Source organism: Agelaius tricolor, unplaced genomic scaffold (assembly GCF_023055355.1).
Source record: "Agelaius tricolor isolate 1412-34295 unplaced genomic scaffold, bAgeTri1.0.p SCAF_23, whole genome shotgun sequence".
NCBI classification, from domain to species: Eukaryota; Metazoa; Chordata; class Aves; order Passeriformes; family Icteridae; genus Agelaius; species Agelaius tricolor.
In genome coordinates, this window is record NW_027269283.1 from 6,260,414 (window position 1) to 6,280,620 (window position 20,207).

Consider the following 20,207-nt stretch of genomic DNA (forward strand, 5'->3'; position numbering starts at 1 on the left):
CACTTGGACTTCTTACCCACCACGTGTCGATAAACAGATAAAAAATGTACAATGGCTGCATTGAAGTTCCCAGTCAAACAGAACAGCAGTGGCTGCTCAGAAGGGGAACTTCTGCATTATCTTTTGCTCTGTTAATTCAGAGGTGGGACTTGCTGAAACAGGAACAATCCACAGGGCAAGATCTGGATTTTTGGGCACCCCTGGTGTGAGATCTCAGGCAGGGTTAAATGCCAGCAGGCAAAAGAACAGCAGCAACCCCAGGAACAAAGGGGACAGGGGTATTTTGACTCCTAGGAGCAGGGGAAGGAGTTACTGGGAGAAGTGGGGCTAGGCCATGCCATGTTCCAGCACATGCAGCTGCAAGGTGAGGCCAGGGATGCCAGGTGGATCCCCAGGTACTGAGTGGCAATGGGCTCCACCAGAGGCCAGGGATCCTGCCTGGATCACCAGGGAACAACTGGCAGCAGGCTCTGCTGGAGGCTGGGGCCCCAGCTCTGGCACCACAGCCACACACACAGGGCAGAGCCCAGCTGCTGCAGGGCGAGCACTGGGCACAGCTGAACCCAGCAAATCACTGAGCTGCAGGCAGCACAGCACAGGCAGGGAGAGCAGGAAGGAAGCACAGGCAGGCAGCACAAGCAGGGGAACAGAGGCAGGGTGTGCAGGCAGGGAACACAGGCAACAGTGCCAGCAGCAGCAGCAGCCTACCTAGGGGAAAACCAGGGAAAGCCCTGGGTCCAGGCTGTGACCCAAGACCTCACTGCTCCCCATGCCCCTGATGTGTGACGATCCCAGGGGTCTGCAGCCTGGCTTGTGCCGAGCTGGCAGGGTCCTGCTCAGCAGCAGCAGCCAGGTGGGATCCTGAGCCTGGAGGAGGCACGGCAGGATGAGCCCAGAGCAATCTGTTCGGCTCCAAGTGGGTGGTAAATGAGCGGCAATGGAAGAACCACTCCCCGGTAGCTCCAAAGTGGGGCGGCAGCGACGAGCCGAGCTCTAACGAGCCTCGGGAAGGCTGGAGCCCTCCGTGCCATTTCATCTCTGCTGCTCTGCGTCGGATTTCCCAGGAGCCCTGCAGCCTCGGCCACATTAATTATGCAAATGAAAAGGTGATGCCAACTCACCGTTCCTCGGCAGGGTCCCTGCGAGGGAAGTTGGGCCCGAGCAGCGGCCGCTGCCCTGGCTGGGGCAGGGAGGGTCCGGGAGCACACCAGGCAGGATGGATGTTTGCAATAATTATCCAGTCATCCCCTTCAAGTGTACTGCAGCCATAGCAACAGACAGATGTTCTGTCCCAGCCAGAGTCCGCAGCGAGCTGGGGAGGGAAGCACAAAAATTAACCCGTTCAGCCCTAGGATGGCACAGAATGCACTTTATCCTGGGACCATCCCACACTTGGGACATCCCTGAGGAAATCAGGCAAAAACGCAATCACACAGTCCCCAAATTAATCCAGGAGAAATTGCCCCAGTGCTGTCTGACACAGAAAGTTGGATGAGAATCAGCAGCATCCCACGGGATGGGGAATGGCTCTGGGAGGGCTCTGCTGTCTCCTGTCCCACATGGAAGTAGCCTGGCTGAAGCTCATCATCTCCTGGGGGTGATGCTGCAGGTGAGGCTTTTCAGTCCTGCTGGTATCCAGCCTTTGGAGGGGGATGGATGGCACCAAGAACTTGCTCAGGGACAGCCACAAGCAGCTCTGACATCAGCAGCCACACAGCCCTCTGCACAGACCCTGCTGGGCAGCCAGCTAGGCAGGAGGGATGGATGAGCCACATGGACCAGTGTCCACTCCTGAGTTAACAGCTGGGTCCAAGCCTTTAAAGTATTCAGAGGTGAGATGCAGCCAGACTGAGGAATAGCTGGCATTTCTTTATCCTGCTGCTGCACCAGTTCCCAAGGTTCAGCCTGAGTCCATTAAATCTCACCCAGAAATATCACCACAGTGTCCCCCAACACACCAAAAATGTAAACCCAGCTTTTCCTGGGGCCTGCTGAGCAGGCAGCACTCCCCAGGCACACGGTGTCTTCTCCACCTGCCAGGAATTCCTTCCAGCACTGGCATTTAAACGCTGTAAGGTAAAGGCCAGACCCTGATGGGTGGGTGTTCCAGAAGGATCAGGGCTGCCCACCCCAGCTTTCCCCTCCTGTGCCAGCTGTGCCCAGGGGTCCTGCAGAAGCAGCAGGGATTCCTCAGAAAGCAGAGCAATGCCCTGATTTCGGAGCAGGCTCATTGGAAAGTCCCATCCAGATGTTTGCAGCTGCAGATGCTACTAGAGTGTACCCATGGTGAGGATTTCAAAGGAGGGAGAAGGGGCTGGGCAGGATGGCCTGAGCAGATGTGCCTGGAGTAACAGATCACACCTGGAAAAATGGAGAGGAGCCTGCTCTGGGCTGGTGGAGAAAGACAGACCCCCCAGCACAGAATCAGAGAATCAAGGAACCACGGAGCTGCAAAGGACAGAAAAGACCTCTAAGATCATCGAGTCCAACTGCTAACCCAACACAACTGTGAGAGGTCACAGGAACAGTCTCACTTCTTAAACTGTAAGACTATTTTTGGTTCAAATTCCTTCCCTCTTGTCCTCTGCCATGCAGACAATGAGATCTCCAGCTTGCTGAGGGCACCCCAGCTCCTCCTGGCTGCTCCCAGTCCCTGCTGACAGCTTGTGCCGCCTTAGCACAGCCCAGCCTGCAAATCTGTGGTCTCCTGGTCGTTTGGTTTTTGGTTTCTTTTTCCCCTTTTTTCTCCTGAAGAGAAAAAGCAGGGAAGGGTGAATTTGCTGGTCTTGAAACCGAGGGAGACGTGGCATCATGTGCAGTCACAGAGGATGTGGGCAGGTGCCATCAGCCTTCCCCACGCAGCTCTGGGAATGGAGCTCAGCCCTGCTCTGCAGCTCCCTGGCTGTTCCTGCCCAGGCTCCCACACAGCTCTGGCAGCTGCTGGGTATTTCAGTTCTTCCCCACAGCGCCAGGCTACCCCACTCCTTCTGTGGCTCTTCCCCCAAGCACATCAATCCAGTGGCCACGTGGTTGGATTCCCAGCCTGCTGAAGGCACGCTGGAGACTCAATAAGAAGGTGGGAAAAATGTCTATTATTTCCACAAATCCCTTCTCAATCTGTGACTCTGGCTGCTCTGTTTCTCTTAGTCCCAGGCCTCTCCCAAGCAGAAGGTCTGACCAAATGATGTTTGGTGTTGTGATACAGACAGAAGTCCAAGAGGCTCCAGAAGGAATCCACGCTCCTTGCTGACTTCCCTGAGCTGCTTTGACTTATTATCTGACCTGGATCTAAATTGGGTTTTGATTAAAGTCAAGAATAATTCTACTTGGGGAAACCTCATTGTTTAGGCTCAGAGTTAGCAAAAGCTACAGGAGAATTAAATCAGATTTCTCACTTTGGGCACAGAGACCCCAGTGGGGCCCCTGGCAGTGCCCAGTGCCCACTGTGAGAGGCAGCCACGCTGGGCCATGTCACCCAGAACCTGACCAAGCTCTTTTTTGCAGCCACCAGGCTCTGAGGTCACTCCTGTGGACCCTGATGGCTCCAATGCTTGGTCAGCATCTCCCTGTTTCAGAGACAGGGATGATCATGGTCTGTTCATTCTTACTCATCTTGCCCTAAGGTGGTGCCAGGGTTTAGCCCATGTCCCTCCCTGGTGTCTATCTCTGGTTTTCCACAAATGTGTCTTCTCTCAGCATCCATTTCTCAGAGATCAGGAAGCTGAGTCATCTCTGTAAGACACTCTCCTCTCTCCTGAACAATCCAGCAAACTCTCCCTGCACTAGTTTCAGACTAAATTCTCCCAGTGTGGCTCACCAGAAGCAGGTGGCAGTCCAAAGTGTTGCCAGAGCCCTCATACTTTTCTGTGCCTCCCTTGAGGCACAAATGAAATGACTCTCCCAAGACAACTTGGGATCGTTTTCCTTTCCATCCTGCTGGTGGATCACAGCTACCCAGTTGGTAGATCACAGGTCTCCCACCCAGCCTTGGGCAGGTGAGCATCTCAGATGCAGACAGAGACATCTCCCTTTGTGTTTGATGGGAAGAATAAGGCAGTCCCAGTGAGGAATTCATCTCACTCCACAGGGAGTGTTCAGAGGATGGGGATGAATGGTTTCTGTGGGTGCCCATGGTCTCACACTGACTGTAGAGACAGCTGAGACACCCAGGTGCCACTGGCTGTCCAGCTGTGAATGTGGAGTTACCAGAGCCAAACATCATCTGTGGTGATGCCATAAGTAGCTCAATATTCTCTGTCCCTCCCCAAGGAAGCCCTCCTGGATGCCAGCAGCAGGGATGGTTATTAACACCTGAGTTCCCTTTGTGTGGCTTGGCATGTAACACTGTCTGAGGATGGTTGGGTGCTGTCGTGCTCACCCCTCTGCCTGGCTCTGATCCCCCCCAGCAGCTCTCAGGGGCAGCCAGTAAATTGTTCCAGTTTTGGCTCTACTCAAGCATGAGTCCAGATGTTCACCAACAAGACCAGGTATCCAAGGCCAGGCTGGACAGGGCTTGGAGCAACCTGGTCTAGTGGAAGGTGCCCCTTGCCCAGGGCAGGGCATTGGTACAAGATGGTCTTTAAGGTCCCTTCCAACCCAAACCTATGATCACTGGAGTATTTGATGGGACATCTCTGGCAGCATGGCAGGATTTCTTCCCTTCTTGTATATTGTTCAGACCACAGTAAGTCCCAATTGCTTTGTCTTCTGCATGTCCAATCCCTGGTCCAGATGAGCATTTTTTGTCAGAAGACCAAAAATTTCTTTAGAACAAAACACGACTTGTAAGAAATTAGAAAGGCACCTAAAAGAAGGAAGAGCAGCAGAGTGCTTAGATAAAACCCAAATCCAACTTTGTTTTTAATACAGTATAAATAGCAATGGACCTGGACTCATCACATTTGTCTATAAAAAAGCCATCAGCAGAGACCCTTTGCTGAACACACCCAGTACCTGACAGCCTGAACCAACATCTGAAGGTCCAGTGCCACCAAACAATTCCACTTTCTTCTTCCCCTACCTTTAAGGACAAGAGTGCCTCAACATCATGCATTCTAATTTGGACTGTCATGAGACTGCTCATGCAGTGCAAGTGAAACCCTCATTGAATCCATGCTGGATTTGATCTAAAACACTGATCTGAACCTTCAGGCCAGGTGTGAATGGTCTGCCCTGAATCCTCACTCAGAGGACAGCAGCTCTTGGTGTGACTGGCCTTGCATCCACAAACTGGGGAAACTCATGTCCATGCTCACCAGAGAGGGACCCTCTGCATTGCTTTATAATTGGACTCCAAACCTTCCAAAGGTTGGGCTGATGTAGGAGGAGACTTCTGCCCCTGTGGTGCTGCTAGAGGACCTTCCCTTTGCACCTCAGCAGCTCAGCTGCAAGGTGGGGAATTCAGTGGTGACCTCAGTGAGAAAGTCTGGTCATGGTGAAAAATGTAGCATCACTCCTGGGTGGACCAACTCCTCAGCAGAAGCAAAATTTTCTTTTACTCCATTCCTTGCTCAACATTTCCTGAAAAGTGGTTGGACTCCAGAAATGGGATTTACCCTGGCTCTCCTGACCATCCAATGGTCCCCACATCCCTCACAATGCTGATTCAAGTTCTCATAGCATCCCCCATAGGTTCCCCTGTGCCAGCCAGCTCTGAACAACAGCTCAACCAGTCACTGCTTTGTCTGGGACAAGCGTATGCCCAAATACACGGAGGGCTGGAGCAGGCTGAGAGCTGAGCCTGACTTTATTCACAAATTCATGGTGAGAAAATTGTCCACTGAGCACAAATTCTGCAGAACATCCTTTTCTTCTCTTCCATTTCCATCCACGCTCTGGAAAAAGCCATGCTTCCCTGGCTGGCTGAGGCTCCAGAGGATGTCCATCCTGTTTGTAGTGGTCATCAGAAATACTGCAGCACACCAGTGAGTTCCTGTAGGCATCCTGCACAACGTGCCTGGGGATGAAAATCCACAACAGGGAAGACCCTCTGGGCTGCCCAAGTCCCTCTCCAATGGCATCCAGTTGGGCCCAGAGCAAACTGGATGGTGGCACTGAGAATTTTTTGAGAGTTGTCCACATATTCAGTGGACATGGACATTCCCTGGTTTCACCATACCCCCTCTGGCATGGCCAGCCCATGGCTCAGCTCCTGCAGCATTCCATTCTCACCTCAAGATCTTTTGGACGGGCACCCTGTGACTGGCACAGGGCAAGGGACAGTGAAGAAAATTGTCCTTCAGCCATCAAGTGCTCTCATCTTCCCCTGTCTCCAGCCTTGGCACGTGGCACTGCTGCTGGCTGTGCCCTGGCTGCTCCAATGCCACACCCAGCACCTCCAGCACTGGCCTTGACACATCAAATTCCTCTTCCAGGTTCCAACAGTCTCCCTGCTCCTGCTCCTACATCCCCATGCCAGCCATACAACTGCTGACCATGCAGGAGCCCTCACATGGACCCCTGCTGTGCCCCTGACTTGGGATGGAGCAAGTGTGTGGCACTGCCAGGTGGGCATGGAGCACACGTGTGGCACTACTGGGTGGGCATGGAGCACATGTGGCACTGGTGGACAAAGCAGGAGCGCAGGAATGGCACTGCCAGGTGGGCATGGAGCACAGAGGTGGCACCAGTGGGCAGACCAGGACCACATGTATGGCATTGATGGACAGACAGAAAACACAGGTATGGCAGTGATGGACAGACTGGGAGCATGCAGGTCACTGATGGACAGGGAGCACAGCTATGGGACAGATGGAACACACATGTGGCACTCGAGGACAGACTGGGACCACATGTGGGGCAGTGATGGACAGACAAGGAACTGGTGTGGTGGCACCAACAGACAGACCAGAAGCAGAAACGTGGCACTGTTGGGTGAGCATGGAGCACAGACGTGGCACTAATGGACAGACCAGGAGCACATATGTGGCATTGATGGACAGACAGGGAACATACATGACACCAACAGACAGAAGAAGAGCACACACGTGACACTGCTGAGCGGGCATGGCACATGCATGTGGCACTGATGGACAGACCAGGAGCACACGTATGGCACTGACGGACAAACAGCACGTGCGTGGGACCAGCGAACAGACCGGCAGCATATGTGTGCCATTGATGGGCAGAGCAGGAGCACACGCGTGGCGCTGCCAGGTGGGCACGGAGCACACATGTGACACCGCTGGACAGACCGCGAGCACACGTGTGGCACCACCAGCATCTCGGCACATGCGTGTGAGCGCCGGGCAGAGCCCGAGCCGCAGCCGCCGGCCGGGACGGGCCGCCCCATCTCACCCCCCCGGGACCCGCCGTGGCCGCCCTCGCCTCCGCCCCCTCGGGGCCGGAGCATCGGGACCGTGTCCCGACCCCCCCCGTTGGCCCCGCAGTGGCGGCGCTCGATCCCGCCGCGGGACAGCCGCGGCTGCGGGGCGCGCGGCGGATGCGGAGGGCGGGGGAGCGGAGCGAGGCACCGGGGCCGGGGTCCGGCCTTTGTCTCCCGCTCCAGGGGCCGGCAGGACCGCGGCTGCCCCGGGGCCGGGCTTGGGGCGGGGTGCGGCTCTCCCGGTCCGGCGGGACAAGCCGCAGCCGCTCCGGTCAACCGAGGGCGCTGCGGGGCGATCCCGGTCCTCGCGGCGGGTGGCGGACCCCCCCCCTTCACCTTCCCACCGCCGCTCCCGCTGCCCCCGCGGCTCCTCCCCGGCTCTGCGGCGGCTCGGCAGGTGCCCGCCTCCGCCCCCGCCGGCCCGTCCCGCCGCACACGTGCGCCCGCGCCCCGCCGGCCCTTTGTCTGGGACCGGCACCGGGACCCGCGCCCACCGACACCCCCTACCCCGCCCCGGCCGCTCGCCCCCCCGCTCCGCTATCCCGTACGGGGCCGTATGGCCGGGGAGCGGGGAAGCGGGGGGGGAAGAGGCGGCCCAGCCAGGGGAGCGCATCCCACCGGAGCCGGGGCGGGGGGGAGCAGCTGCCCCGGGACCGGGTGTTGGAGTGGGGGGGGGGGGGGGGGGGGGGGGAACGACCCGTCGGTGGCGGCGAGGCCGCTCTAACAGGTGGGATCCCGCTGAGAGGAGGAGGCGGCCGGAGGGGGGCGGAGGAGGCAGGGACGGGCGGGCGGGCGGGCGGGCGGAGGGAGGGAGGGAGGGGGACGAGCCGGAGCCGCCTGTGATCCTGTGACAGGAGCGGCTGCTGCTGCTGCTGGCGCCGCCGGTACCTCCCTCCGGTCGCTGTCCGAGCCCCGGTGCTCCCCCCCTCCTCCCCGTTACAGCGGCCGCCACCCCTCCTGCGCCTCTTGCTCCCCGCTCCATCCCGCCCGTCGCCCCCGCAGCCCGTCCCGGGAGCGCCGCTGCCCCTCCGCCCGCTCCGGGACAGGGCGCGGGGCCGGGCGCCGCCGCTGCTGCTGCTACCGCCGCCGTTACCGCCGCCGCCGCCGGTCGGGCGATGCCGAAGCCGCCGTTACTGCTGCGGGGGAGCCGCCCCGGGGACAGCGAGCTGGGGCGGCAGTTCCGGGACTGGTGCCTGCGCACCTACGGGGACTCGGCCAAAACCAAGACGGTGACCCGGAGCAAGTACCAGCGCATCGCCGAGGTGCTGCAGGGGGGAACCGGCTCCGGCGGCGGCTCCGGCGGGGGGGAGAAAGGCAAGTTCCAGTTCTGGGTCCGGTCCAAGGGCTTCCGCCTGGGAAACGGCACCAGGGAGGCGACGAAGATGGGTCAAGTGGTGGTATATGTGCCGGTGAAAACGGGAACGGTTAGTGCGCTCCGTGCCCCGGGGGCTCTGTGTCTGTCTGTCTGCCTGCCTGTCCGTGTCTGTTTGTCCTCCCCGGGGGTGCGGGTGGGGAGGGGGGGGGGGGAATTGCCCGGGGTGGGGGCGGGCACCCCCGGGGCCCCGGTCCCTTCCACCGCCGCGCCGGCCCTGTCCCGTCAGCACCGGGCGGCCCAGCCCCGCCGGCCGCCGGGAGCGCGCATGCCCCATGCGGGGCGCGACGCGGGGCCCGGCCGCTCCCGCAGCCCCCGCCGCTCCCGGGGCAGAGCCGCCGCGCCCCCGCCGCCCCGACCCGCCCGGGATGCGGATGGGGAGAGGCGCCCGCCCGGAGCCTCGCACCTTCCGCTGCCCCCCCGATCCCCATCCCCGTCCCCGTCCCATCCGGTGCTGCCGCCTTCCCCGGGCGCTGCCGGCGCGGGGGAGGTGGGGGGGCGGCGGTGCCCCGCGCCCGCCGCCGTGCACCTGCCCCCGCGGGGGGGCCGCGCCGCCGCCCGGTGCGGGCCCCGCCGCCCCCCCGCCCTGTCCGATCACGTTCGCCCGGCATTTCCCATCCGCCCCACGGCCGGGGACAGGGCTGCAGTCAAGGGCAGCGGGCGGCGGGGAGGGGGCGCCGGCACCCCCCGCCCCCCCGCGCCGCCGCCGCGCCCTGCCCGCCCCGCTGCCGCGCCGAGCGGAGCGGAGCGGAGCGGGGCGAGTCTCGCCGAGCCGAGCGGAGCGGGGCGAGCCCGGCCGCCGCGCTGAGCCCGGCCCCGGCGTCCCGCGGCGCTGCCCGCCCGGCGCGGCCGCCGCAGCCGGTGCCCCGGGGGGTGCGGGCAGCGGCAGAGCCCGGATTAGGGCAGCTCCCCCCGCCCGCTCGCGGGCCGCTGTCCCGGGAACTCCCCCGCCGGAGCCTCATTGTTCGGCGCCCGGCCGGGCCGGGGAGCGGGGCACCGGCCGCCGCCTCCCTCCCTCCTCCCGCCGCCGCCCGGGGCTGCCCCGCCGCCCCATTGTTCCCGTCCCGAGCGTGTCCCGCTCCCCGGCGCGGGGGGGGAACGCGCAACTTTGGCGGCCCCGGCCCCGCGCAGGGAGCGCCCGGCGGGGCTGCCCCGGTCCTGGCCCCGCGCCCCCCGCCGTCCCCCGCGCCCCTCTCCGCCCCGCCGGGACCGCGGGCACCGGAGGGCTCTGGCAGGGATTTTTTTCCCCCTGTCCCTCCCCGCCTCTCCCGCTGCTGCTGCTGCTGCCGCTGCTGCTGCTCTGAAGGGTGCAGTGTTTTCTGTGCACACAGACTCCAGCATTGATGTGGCTGGAGGATGCTTCCATTGAGGGCAGCCCATCTGTGGCAAATGCTTCTAAACGCACTATTTACCTCCCATCTGGTCCGCCTGATTATTGGGGGGAGGGGGAAGGGTCATTATTTCTCCCTCTCCCTTCGTGGTGCTCTGAGGCTCCTTTCTTTCTCCCCTCTCAGCCCCCCTCCCCCATGCAATGCCCCAAAAAAATTCTTTGCAATTTTTTTTTTTTTTTTAAGACCTCTTAGCAGCCCTCCTCTATCACTGCCCCTGTGCCAGGAGCCCCTGAGGGAGGGCGGATTAGGTGCTGTACCCCCTTCCAAAGATCCTGCACTCCCTCCCGGGTCCTCTCCATGCAGTCAGCGACTCTATCCCAGATCTTCCAAATGCTGCAGAGTCATGGTACCCCAGAGAGGCCGAGCCAGACTCCCTCGACCCCGCTGCTCACTAGATGCCCCCTCCCCTTTGTCCGGGAGGGAGTCCCGAGGGTCAGCGGCTCAACCAGGCCGGCACAAGCCCGCATATTCCCAAAGGGCCTCTGCACAGATGAAGTTTCAGCGAGGAGCATGCCTAGGCCCCCGCATCTTCCCTGGCAGAGTCCCTGCAGGCTACAGACAGGCGTTACACCCAGACTCCCCTAATCCAGCACACACAGGCAGATATACCCTAAGGGACAACCGAATTTTTTCAAGGGGCAATACAGCTTATTTCCCAGTGCCTAGATGCCAGCCAGATGTTAGGACTGGGAGAGCTTTGCAGAGCCACTGCAAAGGGAGACCAATCATCATGGTCCCCAAAACCTTCCAGAGTGGGGTCTGTAGAAGTTGTTGCCTCCTGCTCCTTTGGTCCCAGCCTCCCTGGCCCCCCTTGGCCAGAAATCCCATGGACCATTTCAGATGAGTGCAGTTGAGAGTTTGGTTTTGCCTGAAGTGGCTCTCAAATTTAGAGATAACTTGTCAGGGATTTTCTTCGGCTCCTTGTAATTCAGTGCTCTCCGCATCCTTGGTGGTTTGGGCTGGGCTTGGGGTGTATTTCCTTGCTCTCAGGCACACAGTCAAATATGTCATGAAGCTGATATGAGGCTTTTGCTGGACAGTAACGCCTGGATTCTGGTTTAATGTCTGTTCAGCTGCTTTTCCCAAATACTTCTGGAGCGGGTTTTGGTTGCTTTCCCCTGGCTGTGCTCCTCAGCAATCTGATCCCGCTCGTCCTGTCCGCTCGCCCTTCCCCAGGCACATCTGCCGGGCCAGCACCGTTCTGGGGATGTCCCCCTCTGCAGGGACAGGCAGAGCCCCACCCCGGGTGCACTGAGGGGGTGCCAGGGGGTGCATCTCGCTCTGCTCTGACTGCAGGACACCACAGCAAATCCAAGGGACCAGGAGGGAAAGCTGGAAAAGAGGTGGAAAAGAGCGTGTAGAGGGCAGCAGTGGGGATAAGATTTCCTTTCCCTGACAGGGCTGGGGCCACTCCTCCTCTGGAAAATAATAATAATGACAATCCCAAACCCCAAAAATAATCACAACCCGCCCCCCCCCAGCTAGCCAGCTGAGCTGTTCCTTTTGGCTTGTGCACCCTGAGCTGGTTTGTGTATTTTCTGCGCATCCGTAGTGAAAAATTAATTAACATGTGGTTATTATTTTCTCTCCTGAGTAACTTTCCCTTGCCCTCCTCCAGGCCTCTCATCAGAACAGGCCTAATCAGATTTGGGTGGCTTGAGAGCAGGGACTGTGCACTGAGAAGGGGGCATCTGCCTTAGGTGGTGGTCAGAGCAGATGGTGGTCTTCTCAAAGAATGCACTGGGAATAGGAACAGCAGTGCGGACGGATGTCTGGCACAGAGACTGTTCACATTTCTTTTTCCCAGATGAACGTCCCAAAGATGCTGGACGTTTAACACATACAATTAAAAAAGCCCTACGCAGATAAACACAGGCAGTCTAGCGGTGTAGGACATTGTTGCCTGACAGCCCTATTCACACGTGGGCTGGACTCTGCATCCTTTAGGTCAGGGTATTGGAAAAAAATACATTTAGGCTGTACTGAAGAGGAGGGTATCTTTGTGTGCTGCTGCAGCACAGACAATGGATACAGCCCAAAGTGCTCAGATCTGCCCTTCTTTCCTATGGCTGACACACTCTAAGGTGTGAACCCCTTCATTATCCAAGGGCTGGATCGAATCCTGGCACTGGATGGGCAGCACTCATCCTTCTCCCCGTCTTTGCTAAGAACTGTGGGAGAATTTGTCCATGACAAGGTGCTAAGATGCAGTTCATTATAATCTCATGTCCCTCTTGTCCTAAGCATTTAGCATCATTTAGACAGTCTTTCCCAGACAAATGTGGAGCGAGATGGAGCCAGGGTGCAGGGAAATGGCCAGCCCTCGGTGACAACCGGCGGAGCAGATGGCTGTGGCCGGAGCAGTGGGTGTGCAGGGGAGGCTTCTCCTCAGACTTGGGCTCGGGCGTTAGCTGCTCTCTAAATCGATGCTGCACTTGGCCGTGTGTGGTGGGAGCCTGTCACAACTCTGGCAGTGCTGGCAGGCCATGCTGCAGGCTGGGGGCTGCGGGATGGATGAGCAGGGCAGGCCTGGAGTCAGCCCAGCCCTTCGGGGGCTGTGCGGAGCCGTGGGGACCAGGCAGGCTCTGCAGCACTGCCCACGTTTCATTCTGCTTTGCTGCTCTCTCCCCGTCCCCCGCAGCGCTGACATGAGGCTCTGGGGCTCTGTAGGCATCGCTAACAGGAGGAGGGCATTGCTCCAGTGGGTTGCTGCTGTTGTACAGGGACAGCTCACCTGTGCCAGCTCCCCTGGAGCCAGATGTACAAAATTATTTCATGGTTGTGCCTGGTGAAACTCACCCGAGGAGCGATGCTGGGGTGGGGGGAGCACTGGAAATACAATTGACGAGTCCAAAATGCAAAAATGGATGGAGGCTTTAGTGGACAGCAGGAAAACTCTCCCACGGGACAGCAGACAAATCTCACAGCACAGCCTAGCCTTAAATTCGTTTTAGCTCCAGAGACAGGGAGTGTTGTGCTGTGGAAGCTGCGGTGCCAGGCCGTGGGACAGCACAGCAGAGTGGCAGAATGCCGGAGCTGAGGAGCCAGGCATGTCAGAAAGATGCTGCTCCAACAGCTAATAGAGGCTACATTTTTCCTGATACAAGTACCCTTCAATGCCCATATTCAGTGCCCCAAAAAGCTGCACATCTATAACCTCTGAGAACATCAGTCAACAGAAGGTTTTCACGGCGTGAATAACCACTCAGACTTTCTGGGGACTTCAAGTGATAAAAAAAATAAATCAAGACCATTCAGAAGAGCCTTAGACAAGGCAGATGGGCCTGAGGGTATTATCTGAGAAATTGTCTATTACTCCCATTGCACCAGCCTTACTTAGAGCATGCAGAGCTTTCACCTGTGGAGAGATCCCACCCTGAGCACACGGGGCAGCACCAGCTTTTCCAAGGAGTGAAACCGATGGCAGGTTTACATTTAAATGTGCCCTTAGGAGACTGGAACAATTCTGGCCTGGGTGCATGGTCCCATTCAACCCCATCTAAAGAAAATCTCCCACATTAGCATCCCGTCCAGATTCAGCTCCGAATTTGCACAGCATCAGGCACAGATTTCACATCTGAAGCTGCTCGTGGTAAGACTCAGAGAGGGCAGTGACACCCAATCCCCTGGGCCCAAGAGCTGGCTTAGCCTCACCAGGCAGTAGCTAAAGCCTTAGCAAGGTGAATTTAAAGAGTTCTGATGATCTGCAGTTACACAGACTGGCAGAATGAAGTTCCTCACTGCTGGGAGCAGATCTGACAGCAAAGCCCACTCCCTGCTCACTCCCATCCTTTCAGGACAGCCTGCTAAAGCCACTTCTAATGATAAGGGGGAAACCAGGATCTCCTTCAGTCCTTGCTTTATTTCTGCCAAGCCTGCAAGCCTGATTAAAGGCAGTCCCACAGTAGTCATTAGCACTGTGTCCCAGTCCCAGAGGTCCCACCATCCCAGCCACCCTCATCCTTGGCTGCTGGCTGTGGTCACCAGCATTTGTGAGACCTGGAGCTCCACCAGCAAAGGTTCCCAATACATGTCTGACCAAACAGTTTCTGAAAAAATAAATCTCTGCCATTCACACTGCACATCCTACATGATTCCAGAAACAGGCATGGCATTGCTGATCCGAGAGAAGTGTTTTTTGGATAACATTTATCTGAAAGTAATCTCTTTCACCTACAATTGTTTTCAATTTGTAAGGTCCGACAAGGGGCTGTTGTTCCCACACTCCAGGTTATGTCCCACCTTTGCACAAGAAGAGGGTCTGAGCACTCAGGGCCTTGTTAATGAGGAGGAGAGAGGACTGGTGTGAGGACAGTACGAGGCTGTTCTCAGCTCCCCTCGTGGGCCTTGCTCAGAGGGGCTTGCTCTGACCACAGGCAGAAGGGGGAATTCAGTCAGTGACTAAAGTCTGCAGCAGAGCCCAGAGAGGCAGCCACAGTCCTCTCAGTGGGAACTTTCTCAGGACCATTCTCAGCAATAATCTTCTTTTGATACAACTTGTTCAGTTTTAGTTTTATCATTATGTTAGGCTTGATATGAGCAGTCTGTGAACTTACACCGTGGACAAGCAAATGGCAGGGAAAGCCCAGGGGTGTGGAGGAGCATTGGTGGAGTGTCCATCCACCCTGCCTGGCCAGCGTGGATGCTCTGGCATTGCCATGACAGAGGAATGCATATTCATGTCTCTTTCTTTAGTGCAAATCATTAATTATCTTTCCCTGATCTCATATCAGCTGTGCCCACCTCTAAAGAATCACATTGAGAATGGGCCAGAGCCACCCCAGAGCTTCAGTGTCTGGTTTAATTAGCTGATTGTAGCAAGGGCAGGTACCTGTTGGCCAAAATCATTGTCTTTGCTGGAAAGCTACTGACTTCCACTTTTATGGCTGGTGCCAAAGAATAGCAATTTATTTGAGGAGAAATAACTGCAGAGAGTCTGTGCTGTGTGTGAGAGCAGAGAGCAGAGCAGAGGTTTGGGTAACACTGTCCATGTCTGAGGTTAAGGCAGCAGCCTCTGGAAGGGGAGTGGAGCCTGGTTGTGTCTTCCTGGCACGGTGCAGGGCCCTTCACGGAGTGACAGCCAGGAAGACAATGCTGTGTGAGTGGTTTCTCTCTGTCCTTGCTCTTCTTTGGCTTGGCAGCCCCAGAGGATGTATTTCCCTTCCAACAGACAGGCAAAGGCTCTGATGGATTTGCTCCTCACCAAGAGGGAGGGAGTGCTCTGGGAAGATGGGGTCACTCAGTCTTTCCAGTTGGTAGTGGGTTGCTCTTATGGGAGTCTTTGGGCTAAGAATCCAAACTCACAAGGAACAACCCCCCCCCAGAAAAATGAGACTGAAGTTTGGGACTCCTCTCCTGGCTTGCATTTGAAGGAGGGATCTCAAAGCAAATACCGAGTCATCCACTCATCCACACTGTGGTGACATCCAAAACCTCCTGGGTGTCGGTGCTGCAGGTCCCACCCACACTGGCTCCAGGTGCCGCAGGGTGTTCCAGTTTGCAGTCTCACAGCACTGGGACAAGCAGCCAGTCCCGGGAAGCCGCTCCCTTGAGGATGCTTTTGGGTTTGTCATTTCCATCCTCAGTTTGAGCGCTGGTTGCGTGGCTCCCGGGGCTGGGAGGAGGCTGGGAGGAGGCCTGGCGTCTCCTGCTCACCTGCGCCCGGCGTTTGGATCCGGCAGAAAGCCCTTGAGCTGGTGACAAAGGTCTGGATGTGGGCTGGAAAGTACAGTCCTGTCTCTTAGCAACTGGTTCCTACCTCTGAGCTCTCGGAGCCGTGTGTGGGACAGAGAGCATCAGTCACGCTCCCGCTGCCGCAGCAGCGACGCACCGAGGAGGGGATGGGGGATCAGGCCGGCTCCAGCCACCGCCGAGGCGCTTAAAGAAGCTCAGGCATTTCCAGCACAAGCAGTCATCTGTGAGCCCAATCAAAGCTCGGGTTTAATTGCTTTCCTCGTGCCCTTCTCTGCCCGGCCAGCGGCGCCGATTGGCTGCGGCAGCGGTGCCTGCCGGCACCCAGAGCCCGCTCCCCAGCGCGCCGCACCGGGGTGGGGACGGCACCGGGAGGAGCGGCACGGAGGACACAGCCCGTGTGTTTGTAGAAAAATGAGGCGTCCTCGGGTCCTCCCCTGAACTCCTCCACAGGGCAGCTGGGAATCCCCGTCCTCTCGCAGACATTTGCATGGCTGTTTTCCCTCTCAGTGCTCGTTCTGCTGTTTCACCCTCGTGTTTCCTCTCCCAGCCCAAAGCAGCTCCTCTCTGCTGTGCGTTTCTCAGGGGCTCCCTTGCCAAGCACTGTTTCATAAACATTTTCACGAATCCTCTGCTTTGTCCTCCTAATTAACCATCCAATTGGCCCCCAGTGGAGCTTTCACCTCTCCTGTGAAGATCCTGCTTGCACAGATTATAACCTGTCAGCTGCCAATTTATTCCTCACACAGAGGGTAGGTTGTATTAATTGTCTGCCTTCCCTGCCCCGCTTGCTTTGCCCCTCCTTTCTTTTCCTCCCAAAAGCATCCCTGTTTGGAGACACAGACCCACAAAAGACCAGGGAGAGCCAGATGTGAGGCCACTCCATATGCCTCATGTGTCCAGCTTGCAGTGCTATGGCATTGAGACCAGATGTGATGGGATGAAGTGTCACACCTGGGAGAGGGATCTCTGTGGATGGATTACTACAGCAGACTGTTTAAGACCATGCTTGACTTCTGCTCCCCCCATATGTAGTCTCAGTTAAGAGCTCAAAAAAATTCCACTTGGTCATCCCAGGTTAGTGGGGAATCATTCCTGGGCTTATCTGAAAGTCTCAGTTTGGCTTTCGGAAGGGTTGGGGTTCACCTGGAGTGGTTATGATGGACATGAATCAGAATACAGGGGGGCTTTACCTAAATGCAAGGGGACAACAAGCAGAGCTCCATCTATGTCTGCCCCCTGTGGCCCTTGCCCTGACTGCCTGTACAGGACCCTCCAGCCTTGCAGAGCAGGAGCCCAGGGTAAATACAAGTGAGCCCAGGATAAATACAAGTGCCTGCTCTCACTGAGGGCAGTGGACATCTGTTTTCCTGGGTTCCCATGTTGGGAAAGGGCATGATGGAGTCCAGCATGACCCTTATGGTTCCACAATGTCCCCATTTCATGAACCCAGTGCGGGCTCACGGGGAGCAGTCGTGGTGGTGCTTGGCTGTGCAGCCAGTGTTTCCAGGCTCTGGCATCGGGGCCAGGCTGTGCTGAAGCCACTGTGGTGTGGTGCAGCTCAATCCCTGCTGTGCCCTGACCTGGAGAGGAGGCTGGTTTGGAAGGGGAGGGCTCGCAGGCCTTTTACCCCCCCTCCAACATCCGCTGAGCTGTCAGCATTTCCCTAGAGGCACATCACATTGTTCCTGTGGGAGTCTCCGACTGTGGCCCACATACTGGGAGCTGCCAGGGCACAGGGAGCTGGCACCGGGATGCCACACATCCAGGGCTCTGCCTCTCAGCCCTGCCTGACCTTGATTCACTGTAGCATCATTTGTAACTGATTTTACATAATTTTTCTTACCACTGACGAGCTGAACTGCTGCTGCTCCGTATCTCCTCCTCCTCAGTTTCATTTTGACATCACCACGTTCTCACTGTAGGTGTGATGATGTCACCTGGCTGCCCTGACACTGCTGGGTCTATTCCTAGGCACAGAGGGGTCACCTTGCTGTGACAGGTCATCTCATCACTTGTTACAGTGCCTTGGCCCCCCTCTGACTCAAAGGATTTTGCTTTGCTTGTGATTTTTATTAGATTAGTGCTTGGTGCTGGGGAGATCGCTCACAGTGATAAGTTACTTCAAGGAAGAGCCACCTCTAGACATGTTCTGAGTTTGTGTTACAGCTACATATTGTCAATATTCTTTAGATTCCTAGTTTTATAATTTTTTCGGGATGGAATATAAAAACTCTTCTGATTGTAAATGTAGTTTACCATTCCCCCCCTTCTTTTTTTCCATTCCAATAGCATTGTCCCCCAAATCACCAAAACCAAGATCCAAATAACATTAAGAAATCACTGCTCACCTTTGCAAATATATTTTTTTTAAATTACCAAACTCACATTTTAGAATCACAGAATCCTAGAAGGGCTTGGGTGGGAATGGACCCTAAAGATCGTCTCATTCCAACCTCCTGCCATGGGCAGGGACACCTTCCACTAGACCAGGTTGCTCCAAGCCCTATCCAACCTGACCTGGAGCACTTGCAGGGACAGAGCATCCACAGTTCCTCGGTGCAAACCTTGCCTATTTCAAAACATTAAGAAACACTGCAACATTATAATAATGCCCAGATGATAATGCTCGTGATCTCCTCCCTGTTGGCACCCACAGCATGGCACTTCTCCCACCCAGGTCCCTCACACCTTGGAGAGGAGGGTGATGCTCACCAGCTAACAGGGAGTGGGAAATCCTGGGAAAGCCCCAGGGAGCAATTTCCCAAGAAGGTCAGTCAGGTGCTCCACTCACCAGGCTGCAGGAACCTTTCTCACCAAACCCAAGTGAAGCAGTGCTTGGGCTGCCCCACAGCACCCAGTGTTTTGTTATCCCTGAAAGAGCCAGCTCCCCCTTGCTCCCATCCAGCAGGTGCAGGGTCACATTTATTGGGGAGCCCCGTGCTTGCCTCTGCCTGCCAGGGTCACATTTATTGGGGAGCCCCGTGCCTGCCTCTGCCTGCCAGGGTCACATTTATTGGGGAGCCCCGTGCTTGTCCCTGCCTGCCAGATGCAGCTGCTCCTGCAGCCTCCCCGCCGGCGCACAGCCTGGTGCTGGCAGGGAGGCAGCTCTGCTCTCTTGCGCTGTGCAAAATGTCCTCTGCCTCCCGGGCAGAGCAGGCATCCAAGGAGTCTCTAAGCAGGCATCTGAGCAAGAATCTCTTCCTGCTGGGCTTCTCCTCTGTCCTTCAGGCAGCCCTGGGATGGATGGCAGCCCCATCCCCAGCCGCCCACCAGACCCTGAGCACACCAACCTCCCCTTGGCACCCTGCACCTGGGCCCTCTCCACAGCTGGAGGCAGGGCTGCCATTTCCAGGCTCGCCCCTCCCAGGCTGCTCTGTTTTCATTCCCAGGCCTGGGAGCCAGGGGAGGAATAAGCCGAGGTCAGAGCAAAGGCCTGGACCCATCCCCATGGCTCAGCTGCTGAAAGAGCTGCTTGCTCTGAGGAGCTGCCTGTGCCCCGTGAAAGACACACACCTCAGCTGTGTTTGCCAGCTAAAAATAAAGCACCCGGCTCCCCTCATGAGGAAGTATTTGCTTTGGGAGAAAAAAAAAGCATTGTGTACAGTTCTGGCTAGAGAAACAATGTGAATGCCCCCAGTCTTGGCTTGAGTCAGCAGAGAGTATTGGGAAAATTATTTTTCCCTGTGCCTCAGTTTCCCCAGGAGAAATGAGCTCTCTTGGGCCACAGGGATGCTCAGCTGCTCAGGAGGGCTGGGGCTGTTTTCACTGCAGTGAGTGGAGCTAGAGCTCTAAGTGCAGGATGGGGCTTTGTGTTTGCTTCGTGCAACAAGACACAACACAAAATGCTCAGCACTGGGAAGCACCATCAGCATTTTAGCAACTGCTTTTCTCCCATTTTTAAACCAGAAATGATCAGAAAAATTTCCTAGCAAAATATTTCCAGGAGAAAAAAGAGCAAAATCTGTCAGTCAGAGCATTTCCCATCGTCTTCTTGTGGGTTCTTTTATTATGAGCAGTACAGCTGATACTGTTTTCAGCCCAGTGTCTTCCTGGTGCCTATTTCTAAGGCATGCTCTGTGCCCCTGGCATGAGGGGCAAGAGGAAGAGGGAAGTTCGAGGAATCTAGCTCCTCTTTCTCCTCGCAGCATTAGCAGAGGGAGCCTGCTGTGGTTTAACATATCCCCCGCAAAAGCTGCTTTCATCCTACACCTAAATACCATGAGGAGTGAACTTCCTAAAGCCCTGGAGAAGTCTAAATATAGAAGCCAATCAAGGGCTGACTTCCCAGAGATGAGAAGTACCAAGAACAGTTTCTTGATCAAAAGTTGTAAGAGTCCATATTGAAATAAAACGTCTGTTTTGGTGCTGAAGCCTGTGCAGGAGGAGTAGTTGCAGAGGTGGGCTGCGGGCTGCGGGCTGGTGGTGG

At 56.8% G+C, this 20,207-nt stretch overlaps 1 protein-coding gene across 1 annotated transcript in view; it reads left to right on the plus strand.

Annotated features, from left to right (window-relative positions):
- The first annotated feature begins 8,147 nt into the window (after positions 1–8,147).
- NOL4L (nucleolar protein 4 like) overlaps positions 8,148–20,207 on the plus strand; it is a 63,489-nt gene continuing 51,429 nt past the window's right edge. Inside the window, exon 1 of the mRNA XM_071446890.1 lies at positions 8,148–8,748. Within this exon, the coding sequence (XP_071302991.1) occupies positions 8,440–8,748 (309 nt within the window). The 5' untranslated portion in view covers positions 8,148–8,439. The remainder of the gene's footprint in view (positions 8,749–20,207) is intronic.